At 40.8% G+C, this 18687-nt stretch overlaps 1 protein-coding gene across 3 annotated transcripts in view; it reads right to left on the reverse strand.

Annotated features, from left to right (window-relative positions):
* LOC119740124 (cubilin-like) overlaps nucleotides 1-18687 on the reverse strand; it is a 77161-nt gene that overhangs the window by 50022 nt on the left and 8452 nt on the right. For all 3 annotated transcript variants that reach the window (XM_038215362.1, XM_038215512.1, XM_038215430.1), the window contains exons 7-13: nucleotides 17763-17949; nucleotides 16952-17160; nucleotides 16035-16203; nucleotides 14996-15183; nucleotides 12465-12645; nucleotides 1358-1545; nucleotides 1054-1231 (exon numbers count right to left, since the gene is read on the reverse strand). In XM_038215362.1, the coding sequence (XP_038071290.1) occupies nucleotides 1054-1231; nucleotides 1358-1545; nucleotides 12465-12645; nucleotides 14996-15183; nucleotides 16035-16203; nucleotides 16952-17160; nucleotides 17763-17949 (1300 nt within the window). The remainder of the gene's footprint in view (nucleotides 1-1053; nucleotides 1232-1357; nucleotides 1546-12464; nucleotides 12646-14995; nucleotides 15184-16034; nucleotides 16204-16951; nucleotides 17161-17762; nucleotides 17950-18687) is intronic.

Below are 18687 nucleotides of genomic sequence, written 5' to 3' on the forward strand. Positions count from 1 at the left end.
GGCCAAAATTTTGGACCGAGGCTGATTCTTGGTGGTTCTTGGTTGGTTCTTCTCCTAAATACTCCATGTGGGAGTTTATACAGGAGGCCAGAAACACCGGGGCAAACCCCTTCTCTTGGCGATAAGTGTTTTACTGGGTTCTTTTACGTGCATTTATACAACACACGGGACCCATGGCTTAACGTCCCATCCGAAGGACGAAGCAATAATGGTTAAGTGCCTTGCTTAAGAGCACAAGTGTCCGCCAGCGGGCTCGAACCCACGTCACCGTTGCCTCTGAAACACCAGAACGTGAGTCCGGTGTTCTTAACCGCTAGGCCATGACACTTCACTTTTCGTAATCCTTATACCAGGCATGCAACTGGGATTTTAGAGAAAACGAGGAAATTCCAAACCACACAAGACTTCGTACAGTGTTTTTCAGTTTGTAATGGCATTCATGAGAACTAAAAAACAAGGAAAAGTCACATGCCTGTTATAGGCCTACAGGATCCTTTTACCATCTGAAATGACCCGGCTCCCTTATCGACAAGGTTCTTGGACAGTAGATGATGTCTGTACTCTACAATTACTATTCTGATGTGTGCAAACTAATGGCACCTTCCGGCCCATTACAATCAGACGCAATTGACCTATCGCGGTAGAATCGTGTCAACGCAGCTTGTGAAATATTGTCCGATTACATGATATACAAATGGACGCGGAACACACGCAATCTGAGACAAACAAAACTTAGTGTACAAAAACTCCATAGCATTGTCTAAGGGGCGTGGCTAGCTCGCAAACGGCAATAGTTCAATCAAGGGTATGTATGTACATGTTCATCTTTTCAAACTGTGGACGAAAAATACCAGAGAACAAAAGAGAACAATATCGTCCTCAATTCCCAGCATACGTCCGCGATTGGGGTCGTGTTCAAAACCTATTGGAGTCTTGCTAAAAAGATAAAGAACAAACAAAGGAGGGACAATAGGACGTCCACGATCGACGATGAACACACGTTTGTGTGTACATCCTTATAATTGTTATATTACCTATACTCCTTTGACTCACCTTGCACAGGACGCCGTGCGACTTGGTAAGTACCGTGCAGTCTCACTGAAGCAATGTCGCTGCTCAGCTGCGTCGCAACTATCACCAGTTCATTGCGACTGCTGGTCCACGTGAAGGACGGAAGATGCCCTTCGAGTTTCTCAATGTGACCGTCTCCTTCTAGAAACACATCACGGATCTGTCAAGCGCGAATAAAGGGGAAAAAAATTAAAGTAAATGTTGTTGATGTATTAAGATGTACAGTAAAACGCTGCTATAATGAACATCGCAGGATCCACTATCGGAGTTTAGAAACGATACTCACCTCAACAAAGTCGGGTTCATAGCCTACAGGTGGTGGTTCGATAGCCAATGTATCAATGTTTAAGATGATGCGTTGGTCCGGCTCAGCAGTAATGAGGATGAAGCAGTAAGCATCGCCGAGTGGTGGGTTACCTTTGGACATAGGGAGTCGAATGTACTCTCGGCTTTTGGTAAGATGTTGTCGGCAGTCTAGAATGAAAGCAAATAAATAAACATGCAGATTAACACTGCAAAATCCTGTGATGGAATTTTCTATTCAGAGCGGGAACAACAATTACGGCAATTGGAAATTAATGTAACAACAGGTTCTTAAATCCCCCTAACACCAAGAACAATGAGAGTAAACTTAAAATCTTCTCAAACATGAAATATGAAATGTGACTATCTAACTTTGTCATATGCACCACTAGCTGACACTCAGTTGCACGTAAGAGCGCTGCAAGCGCATTTTTTTTACAAAACCTGGATATTTTGGGTTTCACGAACTGACATCCCCTACAGTGCGGCACTTTTAGAGCGCACCCCATACATTTTCGATTTCACATACTGACACTGACCTTAATTTCACCAATTAAAACAGTTTTTAAGAGTCATTTCGTGTAAATACTTCATATAAGTGTCCACGGTCAAAAAATCAATTTTTTTTATTCTCTGTTGGATGAAAGTACTTGGTGAGTAAGTAACCAAAATAGACTTTATAAATCAAATTTTTGCCCGTTGCCATGGTAACAGGCGTTTATGTGTTTTTGGCTATTTTGGGCCATTTTGGGGGCTGCAAAAACTGAATTTGGGTGATTTTTTAAACGGCTGTCCAGCCAAAATGCAAAATAATTACACTTAACCACTTATATCATTGCAAAGCACTGTTCTTACCCTTCCTTGAAAAAATAAGAAATACATTTTTGAACACCTCCTTGTATTGATTTTAGATCCTTCAAAACAGGTGGAATTTAAAACTTGTAAAATTGATTTTTTTTTACCCCATTTTTACCCCCCAAAAACTCAACTTGCCAGGGCACCCAGAATAATTTCCTTCTGGCTACAAGTAAGACAACCATTGGTCTTTTCATATCTGGTGAGAAAAGTTTGGGTTATTGTATACTTTCGGCGCAGGAGTGTTTCAAATATGGCCTTTTTGGTTTAAAAAAATGTGAAAAAAGTTAAAATAGCGTTTTCCGGTTCTTTTCTTATAGTCAATTTCGCAAACAATGATGCTTATATGGCTCTTCAACCCTTCTCAAAGACAAATAGTGTTTGAGTTGTGTCACTGAAAACCTCCATAAAATATTAACCCCCCCCCCCCCCCTTTCCCAAGCCCCGCCCCATGGACTTTTTAAGATGTATATATATATATTTTTGGTAAAGTAATGCTACTTTGTGTAATAAAATATAACTCCAGGTTATGATAAAAGTATAGCTTGTGGTAAAATATATTTTGTTTAAATTGGATGCTAACTATGAGGACCATTTGCATCCCCCAACCTACTACATTAACAACTGGCTCAACTTTTTCTATGAAGTTTCAGTACATTCATGCACATTGTGTTATAGCGCCCTCTGCAGTCAAAATGTAGACAGTCACCAATTTGGGAATTTTGATTCACCACACATGTCTGCAGCATACAGCAGCGGGCTGGTTTATTTTACAAGTTCAGGCATAATGCTAGTAAGTGACATACTTTTCTATTAAATATATAATTTTCAGATGTAAAACGTCAAATGTGTCCCTTTTTGAAAATAAAAGGAAAGAAATAGTGTATCCAAGTCGTACTCTCAGGGTTATTTAGCCCCACTTGTGTGGCCTCCGGATTGCTGCGCTGTACGTTAGGCCACACGTCTGGTTTTCCAACCTACTGATAATACATGTAATATGAGGAGTTTAGTAAAAACTCTGGCGCACCCTTTTTTGGCACTTTTTACCGGCACCACTGTATATGGTTGTACTCTTTGATTTCTCATCTTTTGCCCCCTGGGTAGATGAGGTAAACTTTCTTCAAATTTTTCTAGAAATTTAGACATCTTGCTGGAGTCCATATGCGCCAAATTGAGACTATAAACTCCTCAGTAGGTTGGCTTACTAACGTCCAGCTCAGCAACATGGAGGCCACACAAGTGGGGCTAAGCATTGTTGGGCTATTAACAATCATACTGTGGTAAGCACTAAAGGCATATTGACAATGATAGGCGATTGTGTAGTTACGGGCCCTTTCGTTTTGATTTAGAATTCAAGATTTTTTTTGTATTATTCACAAAATTACCTTTTCAATCTAAAGCAAACTTCTGCCAATTGTCAATTGTAATGACACCTTTTGGGGTAAATTTGGACAGTTCTTGGGCTACAAATTATCATTTTTGTACGTAGATTACAGTTGTAATGTCATTTCCATGCGATTCATTACGCCTTTCGCATTCACCTTACATTGCAGTGATCGCTATCTTCATTTTTGTGCCGCATTTTGTTGTTGTCATCTTCATTTTACCCTCATTTCCATAAAAATGTCAAACCTTGCGGCCATGAGATACAGTGAGTCAAAGTATGTAAAGATGGCAAGAAAAGAATGCAGTTTTTTTTACTGGTTATTCACTACAAATATCAAAATGAATTGGAATTTTGTATGGAGCTGAACATTGTGACATTTTTGTTTTTATCACAGGAGTAAATAACTATGGCTTGCTCCTTTCATGCAATGACTGGTACCGTATGCGGAGCTCACCCTAGAAGTCCAGGTGATGGCCACATAGTTGTGCCACTGCAGTCATGTAGGCAAGACATCCAGTCACATTTAACTTCTGTACACATACCGACAAGTAGACTTGAATCTGAAGCTGAATTAATTTTAGCACGAGTAGGCATATTTCAACCAGATCCAAAGGACTTCACCATATGCCCTTTGCATAGAGGTAACCTGGGTATTCATTGGAGGCCAACAGCAAAACGATGCCAAGTGCCAACTGATGCTGCAGGACACAGTTCCAAGAAGAAAATCCCACCAGTTGGTGACAGGGCCATTGGTTTCTTCCAGTCAAAGAAGATAATGGAGTCTGTACAGATTCTTGTTCCAGTTGGTTCAGGTAACCGGAATTCAACTTATAACAATGTAACAGTGATTTTTAGTTTAGGTAAATAAAGAAGACGTCACCAAAGACCCTCGGCTTTAGTGCCCAATTAAGTACCCCTTTTGTCTATCCTTATTAGCTGCTGTTTGGCCATGCATTTTTATCAAATTATGCTTAATCTATATCAGGAAACCCTCACATTTCTATTGATGAAACTTCATGCAAGTATTAGTGAGAAATAGTTTAGTGGGTTTTAGTGAAGGGCAATTATAACTTCATTTAGACACTATAAATGTACTATCAGTGTTGTCCAAGGGATTGTGAGCAAAAACAGGCTTGATAAGTTAACTTGGGATGGTTTCAAGCCTAGGTCCTTCGGGATCAGTTTCAAGCAGGTTCTGCTGGTGACAGGTTTGACATGTTTTTGTTTTCAAAAGAGCTATATATAACTTCAATAGGGAGGTTCTTTTCAAGTTCACAAACTTGGATTATTGTTTCTAAATAATTGAATGTTATGTATTGTATGCCTGTTTTATTTTGTCAGCAATATGCAGACAGTGTAGAGCAAAACTGGATGGTGTAGATATCCTCACCAGTCAACATGGGTTGTCTCAAGCATGTGCTATTGCAGAGGTCATCGAGGATTTTGCAGCTATTGAACTGGTAATTTTTTTCCAAGTAATGGATGTTATTAAAGAAAAACAATGCAAATGTGTGCCTAATCTACATGATACTGCCATTCAGTTGAAAAGTTCCTATCATCATGCTCTATTTTTTGTTTTTGCAACAAAAGGGAGAAGATGATCAAGCCAGTGAAGAGATGACTGAACGTGAACCTGAATCATCCCAAGACAGTGAGCCGGTACCAGAGACTCCTGGTTTCATACCAGATACTCCTTTCATACTGCCTTTTGTCAGTACCTATAGCTCCAGTGAGTCTGAGCAGAGTGAGGCTTCACGTGACAAATCACAGATGTGTCAAAAGCTGTTGTTTAGCTTTCTTGCTTCAGTTGGAGTTGAGAAACCACATATTCTCAGCATTCCTTGGAATGAAACAAGGTCCTCAACAAAAAGACACCACCTGAAACATGCTGGCCAAGCAGTTGGTGCAGTTTTAAATGTTCTTGCACCAGGTGAAGCTGATTCCGTGTGGAATGCTCTCAAGAACTCAACCATTGTCAATCAGTTTGTTGGTTTAGACAAGAATGATGTTTATTCAGAGACTATCCAGGCTCTGGTCGAGTGTTATAGAATGGCTAGTACGTGGGATACCAGGCGGCAACTATTGTCACTTATGGCAGATACATTAACAGTAAAGCAGTTGCAGAAGTTGATTCCAGGACTGTCCCAGTGGAAAGTTGCAATCGCAAAGAAACATGCCACAGAACACGGAAGAGGTACTGAAGTGCTTCCAAGTCATACGCCAAGAATGAAGCTAGATACTGCACAGGTGGACCACTTCCTCACGTTTATTACCAGTGGGCACATTGTCCAGGATCTTCCATTTGGAGAAAAGGTTATGAAGCTGTCCACTGGGGAGAGTCTAAAGGTGCCAAATGTTGTCAGAATGATGATCCCTCAAAGAATCATTCAGCAGTATGAGCAATACTGTGTTGAAGTTGGATGCAGCCCCCTTCGCAGGTCAACGTTGAGGGTGATTCTTGGTGAGTGCACAGCATCAATCAGGAAATCTCTCCAAGGATTGGACTACTTTGCTGTCCAAAGTAAGTTCTATTTTTGATATGCATGTACATTGTAAGTAGACCTACATATATTAAGCAAGTTTGAACTACTAACTGGTCTGATATGAAGCGCAGTCAGGCACCAGACTATTCCTAATTTGCGTACATATCCAAAAATGTTGTATGTGCAAACAATCCATTTCAAGGGTAAGAGCAAGTAGTGGTGGGAGCGAACTGCTCAACAACATAGCAACGAGGTTGAAAGAGGTGAGTCTGCGTCCCGCGTGCCACTCACCCTTGGCCTCCTGGCATATGGGACACAGACACGCCCCATTTTTCTGTTTTCGTGCTCAAATCTTGATGTGGCCTGCTTTATGTGTGAGGTAATAAGATTCAACAGGTAACGTATGCTATTAATTGAGGGCTCTGAGCACATGTTTTTTCTTCTTCTTCAGGTGGTCAGGCATTTCATAACTTGCATAATGCCGTGGACAAACTTGTTGACTTGGGTGTAAGCCAGGCCTGGGGAAAACAGCAACATGTTGCCTTGACTTCATCAAAACAGTACCTCGCCAGTGATTACAAGGTATTTACATTATTTGTTTTATTGGGTACAGATGGTCAACTACTAACTCTTGACCAATGAATGCAATCATAGTAAACTACAGTTTGGAGATGGGGTTTTATTGGGGAACCTGGGCAACTTTATGCAAAACTATGTGGAGGGTGTTTGTGTGCATTATCGTCAAATCTGAACATTGGAAGCATGATACCAGCCCCCCCCCCCCCCCTTTGATTTTACGAAGGCCAAGTGTTCAGAAAAAAAGAAAGAAATTGTCAACACTTTTTCGATGATAAAAAAATCAAATGGACCTGACCCCCATCTGCAAAATTTCCTGGATCTGCCCCTGTGTTGGATGCTGCTTTCAATAATTTTCTACAGAGTTTTCTTTACAAGAGTGGGACTACATGTACATAAAAGTATTTTTCATAAGTACATGTACATGTATTATCCATTTGTAGCCTGACCTGGTGCCCTGATGGAAATTTGTTACTTACCTCGTGGGGCTTCAAATGAAGACTTGTACCTTAGAGAAGAAACATGGTGGCATACTTTTGACTTCAGAATTCATGGGTACCACTTTCAAATAAAGCGTCTTCATTCAATTTTCAGGTATTAGGGGGCCTACCCTCTGTGAAGTGCAGAGAATCGTCACTTGTTTATGCACCAGCTTCTGAGGATGTGTATTGCTAAAAAAGTAATCCTACCATTATTGTCCAAATTCCTGTTCCAGGTGCATGTTCAAGACACATCTGCAGTTGCAGATCACTGTATCCGGTGTGCCCTTGGTTGTAGCTCTCTTGCAGAAACCCAACATAAACATGATGCTGCATGCGAAAGATGTGAGGAACTAACAACTACCATGACAGGAATTTCTGATGCAGTGAAACATTCTCCTCCATCTTCCAGAGATGTATTCGAAGACTTGACTTTCACAGTTGATATGGCAACCCAGGATATTACTGCCTACAAGGGCCATCAACTGCGACACATCAATCAAGACAGGGCACGAACTGATGCACTCGCACAAGTAAGCAATGTGCGAATGTTGTTCACACAGGATTGGGCAATGAAATTTCTACCCAGGAAATACAGAGAGTCACAGACACAATGGTTTGCCAAGCGAGGAATATCCTGGCACATCACAGCTGTGGTAAGAAGGAATACTGACACAGGCAGATTTGAAACCCGGACCCTTGTCCATGTGTTTCAACACTGTACACAAGACAGCTCAGTTGTTGCTAGCATAATGAGGCATGCTGTGCAAACCGTCAATGACGATCATCCTAATCTGCAAGAAGTATTCGTCCGCAGTGACAATGCAGCCTGTTACCACAGTGCAGTTACCCTTCAAGCAGTTCCTCCAATCTGCAGTCGATATGATTTCTCAGAGCCTCAAGGTGGGAAGGGTCCTTGTGACAGGATGGCTGCAACCATCAAATCTCACATTGGTATCTTCATTAATGAAGGCAATGACGTGGAGACAGCTGAACAGTTCCAGAAAGCTGTAGAAAGTAATGGAGGAGTATCTGGTGTTCAGGTGTTTCTCTGTGAGACCCAAGGGAAGGTCACTGGCACCAAGACCATAGAAAACATTACTCAGTTCACCAACTTTGAATACAGAGAGGATGGCGTTCATGCCTGGAGAGGCTATGGCATTGAACCAACAACAATCATACCTTCTGATCAGTTCAATAAAGTTGAACCTCCAACCCTGACAATTCGAAAGAATAGTGGACCTTCCAAGCAGTCATGTTCAAAGAAGTACAAGCGAGACAAAGACCAGTGTTTGAAGATGAGGCATTACCAAGTGAAAGTTACCAAGGTGATCCTGCACATGTACCTGATTTAGGACTTTTTCCCTGTCCAGAAGAAGGTTGTATCGACTCATTCAAGACAGTGTGTGATGTGAATCAACATATACTATGCGATAATCATACACGAATGCTGGAGAAGTATACACTCCATGACAAGGTGAAAATTATGTATGCAGAAAAGTTGCAGGCTGAGAAATGTGGAGTGCCATGCTTCACGGCAACTGAAATCCAAACTACAGAAACCCAAGATACACTTCCACCAGGATGGGCAATTCAGAAGCGCCGACCAGCTAAGCATTTCAACAAAAAGCAGAAGGATTTCTTGAATGAAAAGTTCAGTTTGGGGGAATCAAGTGGCTCAAAATGTGATCCCGCCGTTGTTTCCCAAGAAATGCGTATCAAAAGAGACTGTCAAGGAAACAGAATGTTTGCTGCCACAGAGTTCTTGACTACTCAACAAATATCGAGCTACTTCAGCCGTGCGGCTTCCAAGACTAAAGTAGCAGGTGTAACAACAGAGGACGACAGGGACAGAGATCGTACACATGTACTGGTTTCTGTTCTCAATGCAGTCGGGCTAAAGCACCCCATTATGTCAAACACACACAACATTTGTGAACTGACAAGATCGGGAAAACTACATTGTCTTGGAATCAAACTTCTGAAAACAATTTGCCATGATCTAAACGTTGACACTCAAGATCTACAGGATAAACGCAAGAGATCTGCCTATGAAATGAAACTGAAAGATCTTGTCAATGCCTGCACTTGTTCAACACAATAACTACAGTTCAGTAAACCACAACATTCATAAGTTTAATCAGTTTTGCTTCTGAATCCGTTAACATTATTTATTTAATACAAAAATTTGTTCCAACAGTACAACATACCGGTAGTACCTTTAAATCTTCATGTCCTTAATTATACACTTATTTGCCTAAGTGAAGCGTAGATAATAATAATAACAGCCTTCTCAACTGCCCAGTCTTAGTGAGTGGTACCGGTAGCTTTTCCTAAAATGTCTACCTATTTCACTCTAAAAGCATTATAGAATCATTTTGTTGTATTCCCAGCAAATTTGTCATTTTCCCTACATCGCATAGAAATTTATTTTTAGCCTGCTATGAAGTGTTTGTCACTCTCTATCCCCTCCGGTTAAGATATTAGCAGTTATGAAAAGGCAAAAGCTTAAAATATTTTGCAAAACAAAATGTCTAAAATTTAAAATAGTAAATGTGTAACTATATCTTTTAGTGAAAAACAAACTGAACATTAGTCCAAATGTTGCGCAAAATGGCAGTGATTCATTAAACTACATGTACATGTAAATTTGGGTGTAGAAAGGTACCAATGTGTGCATTTTTTTATTTTACAGCCCAGCTTTGTTTCAGATATGACAGGAGAATTGCAAAAATATGTCATAAACAGCAACAAAATCTAACCTAAGTTGAATGGGGCGGGGCAAGGGTGCTAAATGGGGGGGGGGGCACTCTATTGCCTGCTCATTCATCAACCAATTTCAAGCGAGACTTGTTTATATAAAAAAAAAAGTGGCAAAACTCAGGAGGGCTTCATTTGTTGGCATTATAAACACTTAAAAAAAGAAAAACATTGAAAAACCATTTTTTGACTTTTTGCCAAAAATGACCATATTTGGAACACTCCTGCGTCAAAAGTATACAATAACCCAAAGTTTTCTCACCAGATATGAAAAGACCAATGTTTGTCCTACTTGTAGCCAGAAGGAAATTATTCTGGGTGCCCTGGCAAGTTGGGTTTTATGGGGGCAAAAATGGGGTAAAAAAAATCAATTTTGAAAGTTTTAAATTCCACCTGTTTTGAAGGGTCTAAAATCAATACAAGGAGGTGTTCAAAAATTTATTTTGCATTTGTTCAAGGAAGGGTAAGAACAGTCCTTTGCAATGATATAAGTGGTTAAGTGTAATTATTTTGCATTTCGGCTGGACAGCCGTTTAAAAAATCACCCAAATTCAGTTTTTGCAGCCCCCAAAATGGTCCAAAATAGCCAAAAACACATAAACGCCTGTTACCATGGCAACGGGCAAAAATTTGATTTATAAAGTCTATTTTGGTTACTTACTCACCAAGTACTTTCATCCAACAGAGAATAAAAAAAATTGATTTTTTGACCGTGGACACTTATATGAAGTATTTACACGAAATGACTCTTAATTATTTGTTTGTGTAAGTACACAAATATATGGAAGGATTAACTTCATGTCTAACCTTTCAAACTGTGTTATCCATTCTGTATTGCCGCATTATGCTTGGGTGTAATTTCGTGAAAAAAATATATATTCCTACATGTATATTACATCAGTGTCTGATGTGCACGGGCATTACCAGGTGTCAGTTTGTGAAACTGAAATTGTTGATAACGTGGTTTTCACGAACTGACACCCACATACTGACACTGCGTGAGTGTCAGTTCGTGGTGCCGATGACGATCGTCTTTCCGTCAGTTTAGCTCATCCAAAAAGAGCATCTTGAAAACTTGTTTATCACTTGTACTCTTGTATATATGTGGAAGAAGACTGTAATAGGACATGAATTTGGGACAGCAGAATTCCACTTGGGAGCCTCAGTCCCTATGGAGTACCGAAGTGTGACGTCATTTAGAACCAGAAAGTATAGTGCAAATAAACGGAGCACATGCGTGTGTTGGTTCACGGGCTGAGTCACGCGCTAATGTCTTTCACACACATTTTTTGCATGTGACGTATTCACTTCGGTACTCCCTAATTACCTCTTTTTTGTTTTACAAACAAAATCTACCGCTCTAAGAAATACATCCCTCAAATCAAAATCCCCACTTTTGTTCCGAATACACAATTCTGTGGATAGAACCTGTGAAGTTTCCACGAATATACATGTGCATGAACAGTACACTTAGATGGCACTTCAAGCGTAACACCTGTTGTGAGAGCTGCGTTGCAAGGACACATTGCGTGAGTGCACAGATTCATACATTTATTTTCAAGTAAACTTGAAACCTCAATCCTGATTGGTCAATCCATGGCAACAAGCCATGCTACATACATGTATAACCATGTAGCATGGCCAAGGTCCATACCGCACTCTGCGTATTGTGCTCATCTAAGATGTGTGCGCCATTCCGTACAACAGGCACTTGTAATAGGATAAACGCTGAAAAGTTTGTGTATAGCGTGCGCATTCCATCTTTACTTTGTGTCAAGTTTGCTTTAAAATATATTTGTTGTCCCACTCGCGCTCGCACTGCATCCCACATATTCGGTTTTGTGGTATGTAGGACTTAGAGGCACTAAATTATTGCGTGTTCCACTCGCGCTCGCGGGATAACTAATAGTATATGTACAATAAATTGTATTATAATTTATATCAGGTTTCCAGCGGTAAAAATAAATCTGTGTATTGTATGCTTTCATAAAAAGTACCCGGTTTACTGCAATGACATTATAATTGCAGTCATTCGGGCATTTTCGCTGGTTCCCGCACAATAAAAACCACAGAAAGTCACAGTTGTCAACCACTCAACACAGCGTACTGGTGGTCACGAACACGGTACACGCTGCGGACATGCAGTGCGCATGCAACACGCAGAAGGCCAGGTATACGCGCATTGTTGTGAACAATATCACAGTGGCAGCTTCAAATAGTTTATGACGAAAAAAAAAAGAAATGAGGACAGTGCCTTGAATTGTATTTCTTTCGGATCAAGTCAGCCTGATATAAATAAATAATAATAATATTGGATGGCTTTTTTCGGTGGATACAAGAATACATTGCGCTCGCTATGATTGTGCAATATATTTTTGTATCCACCTCAAAGCCATCCAATATTATATAATCATACATTGTTTTGTAAATGTGAAAAACCCCTATATGGTTTTTGCACTACCTAGCACCAGGAATATGGCGGCAATTCATTCAAGCACATGCCCCTCCTAACTTTCTTTGTCGGAGGGTACCTGGGCACAGAAACCATACCTCTTTCTGGAGCACTCTTTGGAGGAAGCTGAGACGCCAAGGAGAATAAATGGAATCCTCCAGCCTGGACGATGTCATCGCTTCTGAAAGCAATTTGGACCTCATTGCCATCAGACGTCCAAGTGAAAGGAGGCATGGTGCCACAGAAACGATCCGTCCGCCCGGTTGTCAGGTCAGTAAACTGCAAGTTAAATCAGGGATTGGTTGCTGGTCTCAAAAATATAACTGTCCTTTAACCCTTGTACTTTTGAGGCCTTTTCACACTATCTCCGTTTCGAACCGTGTTGAAACCTACCCGGATCCAACCCGGTTCAGCCCGAGTATTTTTCGACACGGATCGGAGAGACGCGACGTTCACACTGTCCTTTACGGGAACGGCCGCTACGTGAACCGTGTAACGTTCAATCCGGCTACGGCCCCTGTGAATTCACACTACAAATTCTCGACACGGATCGCATTCGGCACAGGGCGCTGCGATGATTTTCTCAATCCCATAATGCATTGCGACGCACGCGGCTGCTGCGCGCACGAGGCTTACGGACAGGCCGGTGTTCAGCGTGAATTTACTACTCTGTGAAATACGGACTCATTGGTAGTATTGCGCATGCCTATTAGGAGAAGGACCTGTCACGTGAAAGGGTTTGGCCAATAATAAGAGAGTAAAGGAATCCGATTTGGGAGTCCGATTTTTGTACGACACCAGCGCAGCTGTGTGCAATATTTCCAAAATGGCTCCGGTCATTTCGTTAGACGATTCGTTCTATTTAACATTAGAAATGTACATTTTTGGGGTACATTTTGCAGACCTAATACAAGCCCAGACTCGGTAAAGGATGCTCCATACACCGATACATTATTGGATGATAATTAGGGAGCAATTGTTTCGTGATCGGTGTTGTGACGGCGATAGTGGTGGAGGGAAATATTATGCACGGCGTGTCAGATTTTCGGTAAAATGTCGGCCTCAACTCAACACGGATCGGCCGTGAGTGACTCAACCCCGGGCGGTTCACACTATCACTTTGGACACGGTTCAGGCCGAAAAATGCAATTTCGATCCGGGTTGAGATTTTCAACCCTGGTCCCTCCCAGGGTTGATTTCGATCCGGCTAGAGCACGCTACCCGGGTCGGAACCGGGTTGAAATGTTAGAAGTGGGAAAAGGGTTGAAAAAAATCTCGGGGTTGGAACCGGTTCCAACCCGGAGATTTTGGACAGTGTGAAAAGGCCTTAAGTGTAGTTTATTGCAAGTCAGTTGTGCATGCCAAAGCTCTCCAGCAGAAGTGCATTGGAGGATTCTTTGACTCACCAGCAAAGGATTTTACCACAGACATGACAGACTTGTTTACTTTGGTCTCATTGTTTATTGCTGACCAAAGAGTTTCCTCACAGCATGGCCAAGCTTTCTGTCAATACCCTTTGGCAGTTCTTGGAATGTACTGTGGTTCACTCCCAAAGATATTGGAGGGCTGTGCAAAAACATGGATGTCACTTTTTTTTCAAATACTGAAGTGATGTGGAATTCAGGAAGAGCAAAGGGTTAATATGGAAAGTTCATACTTCATGCGAATGGGATGCGAATTTGACATCACAAAGCATTCGTTGCGAAATTCACTGGAGTGGAATGTGTTCAAATTTTGCAAATTCACAGTACGAAAACTTGCCCTGTGTCACAAATTCGTGTTCGCATTCGTTTGTATGCCAAGTATTGCCGTTCTTAACTCTGTCGGTATTTGTGATAGGGAACTTCCTGGATGCTTCCTTTAATATCCACCATTGTGCACAAAACCAATGGTTCATTCTCTGAACCTAAACCTTTCAAGGGGGTATAGAGCTCTCTAGCACTCCTGCCTACATCCAGGTACTGGAGCAGCAGCATCACCATTGTTTTAGACAGAGATCACATAGCGCCGCTAGCAGTAGGTAGAAGACAAGCCTTTGATGAATGGCAAAATCTTTGAGAAACATGCAGAGCCAACACACAATGCTGTGTCTGTTGGCACAATAATGACAACTGCACACGCACAGCTGGTGACCATTATGCCATTTTTTGATGAAGAATTTGCAGTTATTTTACGTGCAAAAAAGCCATGATGTCTAGTTTTACAACACTAGACATGTTTGCTAACAAAACGCTTGCCTATGCAATGGTGACCGATCACTGGGAAACCGGATGGTCACATGGTACTTTGACATCATTCCATCGGAACCTATAGAGCAACTAAACATGTAAAGTGACTTAACTATTCCTCAATTGTATGGATCCTCAAGAACCAGCTGGTAGATTTTGAAGGATGTGGGAGGCTTAAAGTTTATATAGAATCTGATCAAACGATAACAAAGCTAGTTCAGATAACCAAAGAACAAAACCCCAAATCTTCAAATCTTCACATGGGGAATTGTGATTGGCATCTTTACATTAAACCGAAAACTCTCATGGTTGCATTCAAATTCCAGAAAGAAAAAAAAAATTCTTGGTTAAAACAAGTATTGACGTGCACCTTAACCACATATTTGCAAACTTTATCTCACCTGCAGAGAATCTTTTTCGCATTCATCTGACTCCTCAAGGTCAAAGGTCGAAACCTCAAAGATGACATAAGTATCAAGCTCCTGGTGTATCGTCAAGTAGCACTCACTGTTGCTAGGATACGACTGGGGATAGAGACTGGTGGTGATCTCTCCTGCTGTTTCCTCATTTTCAGTAATCACCAAGCAATCTTTGGAGGTTCAAAGGAAATAACGAATCTCGTGTGAGGTTTAATAAATCATTTTCATAGAGGTTTGACTAAACTGTTTTAAAACTGTCAACAACCCCAAACACAGGGTGTTTGTCACTTACAGAGTATCAAGCCTTGTGGCCATGCAAGTCTCAGAGGTATTACTCACAGAGAAGTTTGGTTTCAGAGGTTCAATTCAACCTCAAGAAGTTCTCATGAGAATATTATATGTTCCTGGCTCAGGGTGTTTCACTCTTGCAGAGAATCAAGTCTGTGTAGGCTTGGTTTCATAAGGTTCAATTAAACACATTGTGTTTGTAGTTTACAGACTATTGAGCCTTGTAGCAAACCTCAGAGGTATCACTTACAAAGAGGTTTGGTTTGATGTCTTTAAATGAGGTTCAGTTATAAACCTCAAGAAGATCTCATGAGAACATACATGTGCCTGGCACAGGGTGTTTCTCGCTTGCAGAGAATCGAGTCTCATTACCAGTGTAAACCTCATCACGTAATAGGTTTGGTTTCATAAGGTTCAATCAAACCTGAAGAGGATAACAGGTGAACCTGCTTGCTTAGGATGTTTGTCACTTACAGAGTACCAGACCTTATAGCAAGTGTCAGCCCCAGAAACATCAGTCACAAGTGCAGAAATTCTATTTAATGTCTTTAAATGGCGTTCCATTAAACCTCAAGAAGACTGTAGGTGAACAAACCTGGTTTGGGCTACAGAGTTCTGAGCCTGATAGCCAGTGTACACCTCAAAGGTTTTACTCACAGTGAGGTTTGTTTTAACGCCTTTAAATGAGGTTCAATCTAACCTCACGAATACACGTGTGTCTTATGAGACATACCTGGTTCGGGATGCTTGTCGCTCACGGAGTACCGAGCCTCATAGCCAGTGTAAGCCTCTGAGTTATCACTCACAAACACAATGAGAACCTCATTGCTGTCCGAGGTCCAAGCAAACGGCTGTCGCATCCCGCAGAAGACATCAGCCCGATCTGTCGTGACATCAACAATCTGAAATACATTAAAAATAAATGCTGAAACCACCATTTTTAACCGTCTTAACTAATTGTATTGTACAACAGAAGTATACTCAATACAAACAAGCACATTTTCATATTGATTTTCTTTATTGGATTTTTTTTATTGGAAGCTAACAAGTCACGTTGTTATGCACAATAGGCTAATTGCATTAACCCTAATCCTCCAGGGTATTTTGGCTAGAACCCTGCTTAAGGCAGCAACATGCAACACTTGTCAAAATGACAAGCCTGCACAGTGTAGCAAGATCCATCGGGTCAAAAGTCTCATGCCAAACTGCCTCAGAGTCTGTGGTCACCGAATGCAGCAGGATTCAGCTGTGGCATTGTTCAATGGAACTAGCTTAGTTCTCATCGTCTCATTGTCGTCTATGCGCTGGTATTAATAGCTGAATGCATCAGATTTGTGCACCAGACATTTGCCAGACCTTTGCACCTGATGCACTGTGTAGCGTCTGGCAGGCTTAGGGTAAGGGTTAGGTACTGCTTACAGAATTCTGAGCAATTTTTTCAAATCAATTCAAATAAGTCATCAATTTATTAAACAACGTTGATAACTTTATTGAAGGAAGATTCTGGGAAAGTACAAAAATGTAGTTACTGAATTCTGCTTGCAAATAATACCTGATACAATGAGCCTACATGTACTGTGGATAAATTTGCTCGTATTATGCTACACATTTAATGACATTACTCATAACAAAACCAAATTTCGACCATACCATCAGGTGGTCAAACTGGCATGTCTCCATTGGTTCTCCGTTCTGTTTGTTCGAGGGCTCAATCATAAACTCCCGGAAGGCAACCGTGATGACTTGACCAGGGTCTACCATGATGATGGTGCGGCAGTAGGCGTTGTCTGGGTAAGACTCGGGATGTCCAGGCGAAGCGATAACCCCCTCGGTAGAATCATGGATGAACTGGCTACAATCTAACCAGGAACAAAGATTGAATGCCATGATCTGGTAGTTATTCTTAGCCAACACTGAGAAAATGTGACCGGCTCCACAAAAAAGGTATTTTGTCGCAAAAAAAAGAAAAACTGAGTTATACACATGGTTGGAAAGCCCACAATGTAAGCTTTCATTTGGTATTGGACATGTAATAGAGCTCCATAGCCCCTCCCGTTCTGGAGATATGATTATTTGCATATTAATTACTTCCTTGGAGTTCAAATTACACAACTGAGAAAAACCGGCTTTGAAATAGCTGGCTTTGTTGTAGAACAACAGAACGATGCACACAAAATGGCCGTTTTTTCCACTTTGTTCATCAAAATCAACATTTCTGTGCATGAAACCTAAAACTGTAGGTATTAAAGATGTCATTCAAAAAATGAAAATAACATTTTGATTATTTTGAAACAGTATGCCCCTTCAGCTTCGCCGCGGGGCATAAAAAGTAAGAACACATCTGAATTTACTGAATTGTCCTCCACATATTTTTTGAGTTTAACTGCAATTGCTGCTTGCCAAACGATAATTGTGAACAGCATTGTCACGCTGATTGCTAGTGGCAGGACGATTCCCTTACCGATTTCTGCTGCTTCTGCTGGTCCAAACTTGAGTGGTTCATACTCCAGTTCAATTTCCCAATTTTCCTCCTCATCTGCGGTCGGAATCTCGTAGGTCAGAACTGCTTCGTTACCAGTCGACGTCCAGGAGAACGGTTCGTGAGTTCCACACATCGTCTTCTCTACACCAGAATCTATGAATGTTATCTAAACCAGAAATGTTCAAACCAGGGGTTGGAAGTCTGTAAAGGTGGATTCATCCAATGCTTGTCAAAATTGGTGGAAAAAGTACACATGAAGTTAAAGGGAATATACAACATTTGCAAACATCGAAAAATAAAACTACCAAGTTTTTACGAAATACCTTACTAGGATGTTGGTAAACAACAGTCTAAAGCATCCTGTAAAATTATGGCACCTGGTGTGAAGTCATTCTCAAGAAAATGATATTTTTGTATACATTTCCAACGGGTTGGAAAAACCTAACTATTTTTCAACTACTGCTCCAACTTTACACTTTTTTCAGTCCAAATTTTGTGTGCTATTGGTTACATGTTCATCAATGGGTGCAGGCCAGCTAGACTGGTTCCCTTACAATTTCCGGCATCTGTAAATTGATCCATTTTATCTTTAGTGGAGTCAAGGAACCAGACTACTTGAACATTTTGGTTTTCTTGGTTTTTCCAGCATTTTCGAACACAAAACTTTAAACATGTCAGTGTCACAATATTTAATCTATTATACTAACCCCTCAAATAGTTTTTTTCAGAAAATTACAGCAAAAGCCAATGATGTACATTCCCTTTAAATCATGAAGTTAACACATGAAATTATCCATCACTGCATCTATAGTTAATAATAGGCCTAACTCTACACCACGGACTACAACATTATTAAAATAAACTGATGAAAAAGCCATTTTACTGTTCAACTTTAAAAAAAAAA

This window comes from Patiria miniata, unplaced genomic scaffold, assembly GCF_015706575.1.
Source record: "Patiria miniata isolate m_02_andy unplaced genomic scaffold, ASM1570657v1 HiC_scaffold_1, whole genome shotgun sequence".
In the NCBI taxonomy this organism is placed as follows: Eukaryota; Metazoa; Echinodermata; class Asteroidea; order Valvatida; family Asterinidae; genus Patiria; species Patiria miniata.